The sequence below is a fragment of the Mustela putorius genome, unplaced genomic scaffold (genome assembly GCF_011764305.1).
Source record: "Mustela putorius furo isolate JIRA1106 unplaced genomic scaffold, ASM1176430v1.1 tig00000698_pilon_pilon_pilon, whole genome shotgun sequence".
Lineage (NCBI taxonomy): Eukaryota > Metazoa > Chordata > Mammalia > Carnivora > Mustelidae > Mustela > Mustela putorius.
This window is the reverse complement of record NW_025421449.1, coordinates 274,936-289,114: the sequence shown is the minus strand read 5'-3', so window position 1 is coordinate 289,114 and position 14,179 is coordinate 274,936. Positions and strand designations below refer to the sequence as shown.

General features: G+C 36.8%; 1 protein-coding gene across 12 annotated transcripts in view; it reads left to right on the top strand.

The window, feature by feature from the left end:
- Positions 1–14,179, top strand: part of RUFY2 (RUN and FYVE domain containing 2) — a 57,135-nt gene that overhangs the window by 2,643 nt on the left and 40,313 nt on the right. For 9 of the 12 annotated variants that reach the window (XR_006607695.1, XR_006607696.1, XM_045083424.1 and 6 more), the window contains 5 exons: positions 3,769–3,886; positions 8,044–8,145; positions 11,362–11,485; positions 11,666–11,727; positions 12,420–12,485. Coding sequence is in view for 10 of the 12 variants with exons in the window: in XM_045083424.1 (XP_044939359.1) it covers positions 3,769–3,886; positions 8,044–8,145; positions 11,362–11,485; positions 11,666–11,727; positions 12,420–12,485 (472 nt within the window). In the remaining 2 variants the exon portion in view is untranslated. The remainder of the gene's footprint in view (positions 1–3,768; positions 3,887–8,043; positions 8,146–11,361; positions 11,486–11,665; positions 11,728–12,419; positions 12,486–14,179) is intronic. The other 3 variants (XM_013048607.2, XM_013048604.2, XM_013048609.2) reach the window with 1 other exon arrangement.

The following is a 14,179-nucleotide window of genomic DNA, read 5'->3' as shown; positions in this document are numbered from 1 at the left end:
GGGTTGGCTTGGGGAGAGAAGAGCCTACTGCTTTGTTTTATAATCAGATGCCTTCACAAAATGCCTAGTTATTTTATTTTATTTTTATTTATATTTTATTTTAATTTATTATTTTATTTTAATTTTATTTTATTTTTTTTTTCTCAATGTACTCTGATTTCTATTTTCTAGGACAGTTGTAGAGTTATTTAAAAATTTTTAAGCTTAATGATTCCAATATGAAATCTTATTAGTAGTTTGAACCCTATTGAACAAATACATTAAAATAATTATTGAAATATAAACCTCCTTGGCCCCCTGGAATGTATCTAGAAAAATTGTCTTTTGGATTAGACTATTGTAGAAATGTAAGTTCTCCCTGGAAATGATGAAAATATTGATTATAATATAATAAATGATAATATTCTACATAGTTGACACTGATTTATTGTTACATGTAGAATTAGACTTCGGTATTTAATGTACATTGTATAATTGTTCTTTTACTTAGCATAAAAACAGTTGTTGGTAGTTTTGGATCAACTGTGCAGAGGGCTATGTAAGAGTTTATATTAAAGTGACTATTCTAAAGCTAAAAGAAGCTTGTTTCCTTGTGGATATACTAGGAACCTGGGTAATTGGGAAGGCCTAGAAGTTCTGACTAAGGTACATGGAATTAGGGGTAAATGTAAACAGCACAAAAGGAGATTTACATAAACATGGTTTTATTAAAATGTTCAAATTTTAATGAAATGTACTGCCAAAAGATCCTTGGCATCAAAATTTGAGAAACCCTATGTGATATTATTAAAATATTCATTTCTTTTTTATTTAAGAAGTTTTTAGATATAATTAACATATTAGTTTCAGGTACACAACATAATATTTTTATGTATGGCGAAATGATCAGCACAGGAAGTGTAGTTGATATCCATCACCATACATAGTTAAAAAATTTTGAGGGGGGCCACTTGGGTAGCTCAGTTGGTTAAGCCTCTGCCTTCTGCTCAGGTCATGGTCTCAGGTTCCTGGGATTGAGCCCTGCATCAGGCTCTCTGCTCGGCGGGGGGGGCCTGCTTCTCCTCTCTCTCTGTCTGCCTCTCTGTCTACTTGTGATCTCTCTCTCTCTCTCTCTCTGTCAAATAAATAAAATCTTAAAAACAATTTTTTTCTTATGATGAACTTTTAAGATTTACTCTTAGTAACTCAAATATACAACAGTATTTTTTTTTTAAAATTTTAAAGATTTATTTATTTATTTATTTGGCAGAGAGAGAGAGCGACAGACAGACAGACACAGAACACAAGCAGGGGGAGTAGGAGAGGGAGAAGCATGCTTCCTGCTGGGCGGGGGGCTGGGGGGGGGGGCTCGATGCGGGGCTCGTGGGATCATGACCTGAGCCGAAGGCAGCTGCTTAACTTGACTGAGCCACCCAGGTGCCCCCATACAACAGTATTATCACCTGTAGTCCTCATGCTGTATATTACATCCTTACGACTTATTTTATAACTGGAAGTTTATACCTTTTGACCACCTTTACCCATTTCCTCTACCTGCATCCTTTGCCTCTGCTGACCATTAATCTGTTCTGTTTTTGTTTGGCTTTTGTTTTACTTTTTTAGATTCCACTATTTTTTTAATTGAAGACAAAGTAATTTTTTAAAAAATTATATAAATAGTAAAATCTCTTTTTGTACATGACTCAAACAAAATAGAAGCACCTAGAGGAAAAACCATATCCTTCATTCTCTTCCATTTATCTCCCTAAAGGGAATCCTTATCATTCTTCTGGCTCTTTTCTGTTTGGTTTTTTTTTCCTTTTGCTCTGCATAGAATTATGCTATAAGTATTATTATTTTGTGACTTTGTTTTTGTGTGTGTGTGTGGTTTTTTTTTTTTAAGATTATTTATTTATTTATTTGACAGAGATCACAAGTAGGCAGAGAGGCAGGCAGAGAGAGAGGAAGGGAAGCAGGCTCCTTGTAGAGCAGAGAGCCCGATGCGGGGGCTCAATCCCAGGACCCTGAGATCATGACCTGAGCAGAAGGCAGCGGCTTAACTCACTGAGCCACCCAGTGCCCCTTGTGACCTTTTTTTTTTTTTAAACAAAGATGATATGTTGTTTGGAGAGCTTTCCATTTACATAGAGTTCTTTATCACATTTTTATTTTTATTTATTTATTTAAAAGATTTTTATTCATTTGACAGAGAGACAGGACAAGTAAGTAGAGTGGCAGGCAGAGGGAGAGAGAGAAGCAGCTCTCCGCTGAGCAGGGAGCCTGATGTGGGGCTCCATCTCAGGACCATGGAATCAGGACCTGAGCCAAAGGCGGAGGCTCAACCACTGAGCCACCCAGGCGCCCCACATTTTTAATGGCTCTATAAAATTTCATAGTATATATATACCAAAACTTACTTAACTGCTCTCCTCTTAATGTACTCTTAGGTTGTTTCCTATTTTTTACTATTAAAATTGTGCTGTTAGAACATCTCTGTGTGTATGTGTTTGTATAGTTGTTCTTTGGGATAAGGTTCCTAGGAGTAGAATTCCTGGGTCAAAGGATATCTATGAAGGGTTTGTGGATTTATCAGACATCAGTGGATGTTAGTGTTTGTTTTCCCACATTTTTGCCCACTCTTGATATTACAGGTTTTTGCTTCTTTCAGTACATCAGAAACTCACCAGTCTAATCTGACAACCTTTAGCTTTTTTTTGGTTTTGTTTTAGTTTTAGTTTTTTAATTTTTAATTTTTTTAATTTTAATTTTTTTAACACCTTGAATTTTAATTTAATTTATTTTATTTTTTTTTAAAAGATTTTATTTATTTGTTTGATAGAGAGATAGAGAGCACAAGCAGGCAGAGCGGCAGGCCGAGGGAGAGAAAGAAGCAGGCTCTCCACTGAGCAAGGAGCCTAATGCAGGATTCGCGATCCCAGGATCCTGGGATCATGACCTGACCTGAAGGCAGCTGCTTAATGGACTGAGCCACCCAGGCATCCAAATTTTAATTTGCTTTTTGGAAAACTTTTAATCTTTGTTTTCTCTTGGGTTGCAGAAACGGAATTTGCTAAATGATGGCCAAATAAAGTTTAAGCTCTTCTCTGAATTTATTTCCTTTACTTCACAAAATACCATAGGGCATGTCCTAACAGTCCTATCATAGGCTTGTCTTAATGAATCCTTGTGAAGCTACTTTGTATTGATTGATCCCCCTCACCCACCCAGCAAAGAAAAATTGCCTGTCTTGGTGATTGTCCTTGGGTGGTACATATGATAGGGGCCCTTGATCTGCAGGAGATCTGGTCAATATTAAGAAAGAAATATATAGTGATTTATGGTATTATGTTGCCTGATTTTCAGAATAAAATAAGTCACAATTTTTCATATTAAAAATAACTTTTTATTTGTCCTTGATTTATTTAATTAACTGATAAAAATTAACCTGCTAGGGCTGCCAGCCTTTTTGTTTTGGTACTGATAAAGAATAAGGCCAGTTGTTTTTTTACTTTAATTACCTGCCTGCATATTTCTGATAAGGAAGAATGGCCAAGATGCATATTTATTTTCTTTCTTTCTCTCTTTCTTCTTTGCATATTTCTGATAAGGAAAAATAGCAGGATCCTGATGAACAGGTCCCTGATCAACAGTGCTGTGTAGTGATAAGAGAGGAAAGTCTCTGAGCAATTGTATTTTAAGTTAGAAATGTTGAAACTAAATATTTAAAAATAAATTATTACAGTTTTATATGTTGGAGTTGTATGCATTACATATACTTTTTTTTTCCAGTAAGAAAATCATTTTTGAGTTATAACAAAACTATCTGGGGCCCCTTGGAATTGGTGGAAAAGCTGTACCCGGAGGCAGAGGAAATAGGAGCCAGTGTCCGGGATTTACCTGGTCTTAAGTAAGTAAGCTTATTACTTGTTCATTTTTTTTTTTTAAGATTTTATTTATTTATTTGACAGACAGAGATCACAAGTAGGCATAGAGGAAGGCAGAGATGGGGGAAACAGGCTCCCTGCTGAGCAGAGAGCCTGCTGTGGGGCTTGATCCCAGGACCCTAGGATCATGACCTGAGCAGAAGGCAGAGGCTTTAACCCACTGAGCCACCCAGGCGCCCTTACTTGTTCATTTCTAACTGCAAAAGTGTATTTACTGTTCCTTAAAAGTACCTCACACTCTATTATCTTCTCTCAGCCTGAAGTAGTCTTCCTCCATTCTTTCCTAGTAGAATTCTGTTCTTTGTGGCTCAGTTAATATTTCCTTTATGAGATTTCTTAGTCCCTTCAGTAAGAATTAGCTGCTTTTTCTTTTATACCCTATAGCTATATTCACTCCTTCACTTCAATTCTACATTATATTGCAGGAAACTGCAGGTCCCTTTAAGATAGGATGTATCAATTATGCATTTCTGTTTCCTGAGTGTTAAGCTAGTTTGCAGTAGTAAGCTAGCTGGCAGCCGGTAACTCTTTGTTGAAGACTGGTTTAGACTAACTCCAGGGCAAAGGCTCAGGAGATTTGCATTCTCAGATAAGCCATTTATATATATGGGGCTTGTGCAAATTACTTTTCTTTCTCTGAAAATTGGGACCTATAGTGTCACCTGTCCGTTTCACTAGACAAATCTATACAAAATATTGTAAGAGCTGAATAAAGGTATAAGGTGTGGTTAAGGCTAAGTTCTTATGTTTTCCTTTAGTTTATCTTAATTCTTGTGAATGAGATGACCTTTTTTTTTTTTCCTTAGCATTTTCTGTCAGATTACCAGTTCGCTTTCTCTTAGCTTTATAATTGAGAGTTTTGCATTTTTTTTTTTTTTTGAAAGATTTTTTGTTTTGGTTATAGAGAGAGTGAGCAAGAGAAGAAGGGGAGGGGCAGAGGGAGAAGCAGACTTCCCCCCTGAGCAGGGAGCCTGATGACCACAGACTCCCAGGGAGCAGGGAGTCCTGATGACCACAGGACCCTGGGATCATGACCTGAGCTGAAGGCAAATGTTTAACTGAGCCACCCAGGTGCCTGAGGGTTTTACATGTTGTAAGGAATACCATCGGGTTTTCTGGCTGTTAACACAACATCCAAATATTTCCAGGTTGTATTTAATTGAATGATAAAAGTAAATGGCTACTAGTAAGCACTGTCTCAGGGTAATAAAATAATTGATTTACATGAATTATCTTATTTAGTCTTTACACCAGTCTTAGAGGGTAGAGATTATTATAATAATTGCATAGATGTAAAAAATAAAGGTCAGAGGAGTTAACAGTTAATCAGTGGCAGAGCCAGGATTCAAACCCAGTTTTTAAATTTTATTTTATTTATTATTATTATTTTTGTAAGTAATCTCTCCGCTTACTGTGGGGCTTAAACTCCTGATGCTGAGATCAAGAATTGCATGCTTGACTGAGTGAGCCAACCATGTTCCTTAAATCTAGTTTTTAGAGTTAAATATCAAGTGATATTCACGGTTGATGTTTCTTATAATAGTATATTGGGTGTAGTGATTTTTAGCAAAGATAGAAGAAAAAGGGAATTATAACTCTCAAAGAGAGAAATATAAGAAGGGACACCTGGCTGACTTGGTCAATGGAGCATGTGACTTTTTAATCTCTGAGTTGTGAGTTCAAGCCCCACATTGGGTGTAGAGATTATTTGAAAAATAAAACCTTAAATTCACAAATGACATATCAGATAAAGGGCTAGTATCCAAAATCTATAAAGAACTTATCAAACTCAATACCCAAAGAACAAAGAATCCAATCAAGAAATGGTCAGAAGACAGGAATAGACATTTCTGCAAAGACATCCAAATGGCCAACAGACACATGAAAAAATGTTCCACATCACTCAGCATCAGGGAAATACAATTAAAAACCACAGTGAGATACCACCTTATACCAGCCAGAAGGGCTAAAATTAACAAGTCAGGAAATGACAGATTTTGATGGGGATGCAAAGAAAGGGGAACTCTCCTACACTGTTAGTGGGAATGCAAGCTGGTGCAGCCACTCTGGAAAACAGTATGGAGGTTCCTCAAAAAGTTGAAAATAGAGCTACCCTCTGACCCAGCAATTGCACTACTGGGTATTTACCCTAAACATACAAATGTAGTGACCCGAAGGGGCACGTGCACCTGAATGTTTATAGCAGCAATGTCCACAATCGCCAAACTATGGAAAGAGCCTAGATGTCCATCAACAGATGGATAAATGGATAAAGAAGAGGTGGTACACACACACACACACAGGAATACTATGCAGCCATCAAAAGAAATGAAATCTTGCCATTTGCAATGACCTGGGTGGAACTAGAGGGTATTATGCTGAGCAAAATGAGTCAATCAGAGAAAGACAATTCTCATATGATCTCACTGATATGAGGAATTTGAGAGTCAGGGCTGGAAGTTGTGAGGAGTAGGGAAGGGAAAAATGAAACAAGATGGGTTTGGAAGAGAGACAAATCACAAGAGACTCTTAATCTCAGGAAACAAACTGAGGGTTCCGGGGGGCAGGGGCAGGGAGGGATGGGGTGGCTGGGTTATAGACACTGGGGAGGGTATGTGCTGTGGTGAGTGCTGTGAATTGTGTAAGCCTGGCGATTCACAGACCTGTACCTCTGGGGCAAGTAATACATTATACTTTAATAAAAAATAAAAATCTTAAATAGAAATGTAAGATTTGGTCATTTTAATATGAAAAATACACGCTCATATTATTTTTAAAAAGCCTTACTCTTGTGGCGCCTGGGTGGCTCAGTGGGTTAAGCCTCTGCCTTTGGCTTAGGACATGATCTCAGGGTCCTGGGATCAAGCCCTGCATGGGGCTCTCTGCTCAGCAGGGAGCCTGCTACCCCCTTCTCTTTCTCTCTGCCTGCCTCTCTGCCTACTTGTGATCTGTTTGTCAAATAAATAAATAAAATCTTAAAAAATAAAAGGCTAACTCTTCAAAAGTTATGTTTTCTGACGAATGGTATTCATTCAACTGCTAAACCATAGAAGCTCAGTAGCTGTTAGTGAAGATTAACTTACCTCCCACACTACATGCCAAAACGTTCTTTGTATAAGAAAACATAAAAATGTGAATGATATCCTTCTCTTTGAAAAACCGTAAATATTTTGTAAAATCTGATTTTACTTTTACTAAATGATAGCACTTGGTTAAGAAGTATGGGATTGAGTTTTTTAAGGACAACCTCATAGAGAAACATTTGAAAAATAACACGCAGCCTGGTGATTTCTCTCTTTTTGATTACCAGCTCGGTGCCCTTCTAGCTTTATAATCTTTTTTAAAAATTTGTTATGATTTTTAAAATTCAGATATAATGTCACTTTTCGAAGGCATTATACTGCCTTATTTGATGCATTTTGCATATTCACATTTAAAAAAAAATTTTTTTTTTTTTTTAAGTAACCTCCACTCCCAGTATGGATCTTGAACTCACAACCTGGAGAATAAAAACCACATGCTCTAATGATTGAGCCAGCCAGACCCCTCTTGTATATTCATCCTGAGATGGTTAAGCCCATTCAGTCAAAATATTTTTGTAGAGATAATCCTCGGTATTTAGAGTCATTTCTTCCAAGGCATAAAATGGTACTTCTATGTCCTGTATGTGCAAATTTACCTTAGAGACCAAAATAGCTCCCAGGGGTTGGTTTGCATGCTCAAGCAACTGGCTTAAAAAACTGTAGAAACAAACAAAAAAACCCCAAACACCTGTAGAAACAGACAGAACCATGGTGAATTGCAGTTTTCCTTTATTAATATGAACCTTGGCAGAGATAAAATATGTAATCTGTTACAATATATGGACTGGGCTTGTCTTTTTTTTTTAAGATTTTATTTATTTATTTATTTATTTATTTGACAGAGATCACAAGTAGACAGAGGCAGGCAGAGAGAGAAGGGGAAGCAGGCTCCCTGCTGAGCAGAGAGCCTGATGTGGGGCTCTATCCCAGGACCTTGGGATCTTGACCTGTGCTGAAAGCAGAGGCTTTAACCCACTGAGTCACCCAGGTGCCCCTGGACTGGGCCTGTCTTCTGACTAACTGGTTTTGCTTTTTAGGACCCCACTAGGTCGTGCAAGAGCATGGCTTCGATTAGCCCTCATGCAAAAAAAAATGGCTGATTACCTGCGTTGCTTAATTATTCAGAGGGATCTCTTAAGGTTAGTACCATTAAATCATATTCATTTCCATTTTAAAAATTTCATTTGTATCCTGTTTTCCAAAAAGAATTAAAGATGTAGTTTAGAAGCATACATAAAATACAATAAGATGGCATTAAAAGAACAACATGAGAGAGAAAATCATTTAGGGACATAATATAGATCATGAATTTGCTTAAAAACTGAATACCATAAGCTTTGCATTGACCAGTAGGAGAATAATTTATTTATATGTTATATTTCTTTCTTTTTTTTTTAATTTTTTATTTTTTATAAACATATATTTTTATCCCCAGGGGTACAGGTCTGTGAATCACCAGGTTTACACACTTCACAGCACTCACCAAAGCACATACCCTCCCCAATGTCCATAATCCCACCCCCTTCTCCCAACCCCCCTCCCCCCAGCAACCCTGTTTGTTTTGTGAGATTAAGAGTCATTTATGGTTTGTCTCCCTCCCAATCCCATCTTGTTTCATTGATTCTTCTTCTACCCACTTAAGTCCCCATGTTGCATCACCACTTCCTCATATCAGGGAGATCATATGATAGTTGTCTTTCTCTGCTTGACTTATTTCGCTAAGCATGATACGCTCTAGTTCCATCCATGTTGTCGCAAATGGCAAGATTTCATTTCTTTTGATGGCTGCACAATATTCCATTGTGTATATATACCACATCTTCTTGATCCATTCATCTGTTGATGGACATCTAGGTTCTTTCCATAGTTTGGCTATTGTGGACATTGCTGCTATAAACATTCGGGTGCACGTGCCCCTTTGGATCACTACGTTTGTATCTTTAGGGTAAATACCCAGTAGTGCAATTGCTGGGTCATAGGGCAGTTCTATTTTCAACATTTTGAGGAACCTCCATGCTGTTTTCCAGAATGGCTGCACCAGCTTACATTCCCACCAACAGTGTAGGAGGGTTCCCCTTTCTCCGCATCCTCGCCAGCATCTGTCATTTCCTGACTTGTTGATTTTAGCCATTCTAACTGGTGTGAGGTGATATCGCATTGTGGTTTTGATTTGTATTTCCCTGATGCCGAGTGATATGGAGCACTTTTTCATGTGTCTGTTGGCCATCTGGATGTCTTCTTTGCAGACATGTCCTCTGCCCATTTCTTGATTGGATTATTTGTTCTTTGGGTGTTGAGTTTGCTAAGTTCTTTATAGATTCTAGACACTAGTCCTTTATCTGATATGTCGTTTGCAAATATCTTCTCCCATTCTGTCAGTTGTCTTTTGATTTTGTTAACTGTTTCCTTTGCTGTGCAAAAGCTTTTGATCTTGATGAAATCCCAATAGTTCATTTTTGTCCTTGATTCTCTTGCCTTTGGTGATGTTCCTAGGAAGATGTTGCTGTGGCTGAGGTCGAAGAGGTTGCTGCCTGTGTTCTCCTCAAGGATTTTGATGGATTCCTATATGTTATATTTCTAAACTCATTTTTTTTTTTAGATTTTATTTATTTGAATGAGAGAGAGAAAGAGAGACAGTGAGAGAGTGTAAAAGGGGAGAAGGTCTGAGGGAGAAGCAGACTCCATGGAGCTGGGAGCCCAATGCAGGACTTGATTCCGGGACTCTGGGATCATGACTTGAGCCGAAGGCCGTGGCTTAACCAACTGAGCCACCCAGGTGCCCTCTATGCTAGATTTATTTTTTTTTTCTAAATTACAGTTAATTTTACGAATTTTTCTGTTCTATGCAAATTTCTGTTGGGATTGGGGGCTTTAATTTGACAGGTTTCTTATTTTTTTTTTAAGAGGGAGATGGGGGAGCTGCTGAGGGAGAGAGAGAGAGAATCCTAAACAAACTGAGTGCCCAGGGCGGAGCTCGCATGGGTCTCAATTTCATGATCCTGAGATCATGATCTTAGTCAAAATCAACAGTTGGACGCTTAACCAACTGAGCCACCCAGGCTCCCCAACAGGTTTTAGAACCTGAATGTCTAAACTGTTGCTTTGGCTGTATTGTGGGCACTTTTTAAACTGTCAGTTTAAATTGAAGGCCAGTGAGTGCTGGCAGTTAAGTGTCAGAGTGAAGATGACTGGAAAACATTAATTTGTTAGTTGACATCATGCTGAAGTTGATGGGAAGTCGAGTTTATAAATAGTCTAGTCTATGCACTGATCTACAAATCTGCTCAATTACAAGAATAGCTCTCATCATAGGGACCATTCATTGATTACCTTTGAAGCTTTTTATTTAACACAGAATGGATTCATCCTTTTGAAAAATGTAAATGTAATACTGAGCATAGCTCTGATATAACCCTCATTGAAACTTTTGTTTTCAGTATTAACTTCTTGAATAAATTGTAAATAAATAGATATTATAAATAAATAGATAGGCAGATGTTTAAGACAGACTTTCTAAGTATGGTAATCAGGTGTTAGAGGAAGTGGCCCATAGCAGTCTCTCTGTTTGCCCTTGTTCTCTTGGAGTGCCTGTCTGATGTTCTGGAGAATCTGGTTATTATGACTGTGGTTGTACATCTTGGTTTTCCCATTGTTAAATGAGAATGACCATACATTAAGCACCAGCAGTTTCTCAGTAATATTTTGAAGCTCAATTAAAGTGACTAAACAGTACATGGGTCTTCTTGAGGAAGGCATGAGACAGTGATAATTAGTTCTATGAATACATAATTGTCAAGTCTTCTCTGTTTCTTTCCTAAGTCTCTTGTTTAAACATTTTTTAGAATGTAGATATCCATAAGTATCCTTAAGTGATGATTATTAAGAATACTTGGAATATACATATCAACTACACTGATTTGAACATGGGTTTTGGAATGTTTCATATATTCATTACCTACCTTAGTCTTCATCTCAAGATTCTTAATAAATCCTAGAATTAAAAAGTCAACTCTAATAAAAAGTTTTATAATCAAATCAGTAACAGTTACTGTGTCTTCTGAGAGTCCCAGATAGTCTAGGCCTCAGTGATGTCTCTTTTTCTTTTGATCTATATCTCTTTGCTTCTCTTCTCTTTTCTCTCAAAATTCCTTTTCCTCTTTCCTCTCCTTCAGTCCCATTCTTTTACTGTGTTTACATGGACATGAACATTTCAAAATGTTCGAGTTACTCATGTATAGAAAGGCTATTTTGAAGAGACCAAATTTGAATGGGTTCCATGTTTATATTATGGGGCTGAGATTTTAAAATTTGGTGCTTAAATTTTTATTTTAAGGTTTTTATTTTAATTCCCACAGTGAATTTTATGAGTATCATGCACTAATGATGGAAGAAGAAGGAGCAGTAATTGTTGGGCTGCTGGTTGGCCTGAATGTGATAGATGCTAACCTGTGTGTAAAGGGAGAAGATTTAGACTCACAAGTAAGTGAAAGTGACTTGTACCAAATGCAGAGTGTTTTTAGTTTGCCCTGTTCCTCTTGGATCCAGTTGTAAACAATGCTGTTAAACACTAAAGAAAAATTAAGAATGAAATTCAGTTGCATGTGAAATATACTTCTAATATTTTCCCCCTTTAACTAAAATTAACATGATTTACTTTAGGTTGGAGTGATTGATTTTTCCATGTATTTAAAGAATGAAGAAGATATTGGAAATAAAGAAAGGTATGTTTTGTAAGTTATTTCTCATGTTGTATTTTTTATGCAGCTCTTTACAAATCACCATGAGGTCCATCTATTGATAATGTAGTTTTCTGGGTCTTTTTGCTTGTTTTTTTTTTTTTGGACAGTGTAGTTTTTATTTCCTTATTTTGTGTGTAGTTCCTGCTTTGTTTAATTTCGCTTCCATATACAAGTTCTACAAAGCAAAAATCTTTGTTTCGTTTTAGACTCACAAATGTTTTGTTTTACTTGTTTTATTTCGCTTACATATACAAGTTTTATAAAACAAATCACACAGAAGGAGGTGGCTTTAGTATGGCTTGTGGTCAGACTTGTAGTTCCTAAGATCCATTTTAATTGCTGGGTTTTTTTTTTACGATGCGGGGCTCGATCCCAGAATCCCAAGACCCTGACCTAAGCTGAAGGGAGATGTTTAACCCACTGAGGCACCCTGGTGCCCCAAGAATTCTTAAATATACTTTTTAATGGTTTTACTTGCTAATATTAGACTTAACAAAGGTTATATAATTAGTACACAGCCTACTGCTACATTATTAAAAAGATGCTTGAATTTTATTCTAAAGGCAAGATAGTATTTTTTGTCATTATGGCAATTTTAGGTGATGTAGACATTTTTTTGGTCAGCCAGTAAACACCTTTCCATCTGACGCAAAGCTTCCTTTCCCCCTCTTTAGGAATGTTCAAATTGCTGCCATATTAGACCAGAAGAATTATGTTGAAGAATTAAATAGACAACTGAAGTAAGTATTATGGATACTTGGATATTTTTGACTATTGTTTTAGAGGTTTTCTTCACCATTTTCAGGTCTGCTTTGTCCTGTTCCTACCAACATCTTTGAGAAAGTGTTGAGGGAGTAGAGAATGGAGTTTAAGAATACAGAGAATTATTGGAGATAATTCATTTCCAAAAAAGGAGAGCAGACTTTATATTTTATATTTTAAGATTTTTTTTTTTATCTGAGAGAGAGAGAGTAGAGAGAGCGCAAGCATGGGGAAATAGCAGAAAGAGAAGCAGACTCCCTGCTGAGCAGGAAGCCTGATGTGGGTCTTGACTCTGGGGTCATAACCTGGGCAGAAGGTAGCCTCTTAACTGACTGAGCCACCCAGGTATCCTAAGAGTCAGATTTTCAAATAGAACATTTGGAGAACTTAAAAACAGAATTTCTGGGGAGGGGTCAAAAAGATAAAGACGGGGGGCGCCTGGGTGGCTCAGTGGGTTAAAGCCTCTGCCTTCGGCTCAGGTCATGATCCCAGGGTCCTGGGATCGAGCTCCGAATCGGGCTCTCTGCTCAGCAAGGAGCCTGCTTCCTCCTCTCTCTCTGCCTGTCTCTCTGCCTCCTTGTGATCTCTGTCTGTCAAATAAATAAATAAAATCTTTAAAAAAAAAAAAAAGATAAAGACGGAATTTCAAGCTTATCTCTTTATCCTTGAGAAGAACAGACTAGGTAGGGTGGAAGTTTATGTCATTTTCATAGTTCACAGATTCATTTTTCCTACTTCAGAGAGCTTCATATGTAAATGTGGCTGTCGCCTCCCATGGTGGGAGTTTTTGCCTTATCGTGTCAACTGGCATTGAAGCTGTCAGTGAATACTTGGAAGAATTTCTGAGATCTATGTCTAAAATAGTACGTGCAGCTCTAATAGAAATAAAATGTGAGTCATATAGATAATGTAAAATTTTTAGTAGACACATTAAAAAGGTAAAAAACATGAAATTAATTTAAAAATACATTTTATTCAACCCAGTATACCCAAAATCTTATCATTTCAACATTAATCAATATAAAAATTGTTCATGAGGTATTTTGTGTTCTTTCTTTGTATTGTCTTCATAATCCAATGTATATTTTACAGTTATAGTACGTTTTGGACTAGATAGCACAGGTATAGTGAGTAATATTTGCTACATAGTTAGAAATGGACTGTTCCATTAATTAAAATAAATAATTAGCAAAAATGGCTATCTCTGAGTGATGGGATTATGGATAATTTCTCTTTTATTCTATGTACTTCTCTGATTTTCTAAGTTTAATTCAATAGTCAGAAATACAATTAAACACTTTCCATTTTAGAGAAACTAAGAAGCTGTAACTCTTGCTTTCTCTGAACTTGGAGAGATAGGAACTATGTTGTGTCATTGTCTTTTTTTTAAAAGTGGAGTTTTAATAAAAGATATCATAGGAAATATATGTGTATCTATGTGTATTTTATAATTTGTAATTCTGAGATTATATTTCCAAATGCAACTTAGTATTGCTTATTTACTTACTGTTAAAGCTTTATTCACTTTTGGCAACAGGTAATATATTCACATAGTTTAAACTTCAAAACTTCAATAGGAACATGAAAAAAAAATCCTCCCTCTTCCCTGATCCAACCATCTGGTTTCCCTCTTTGGGAATAATTAATAGGTTCTTGTGTATGCCTCCAGAGA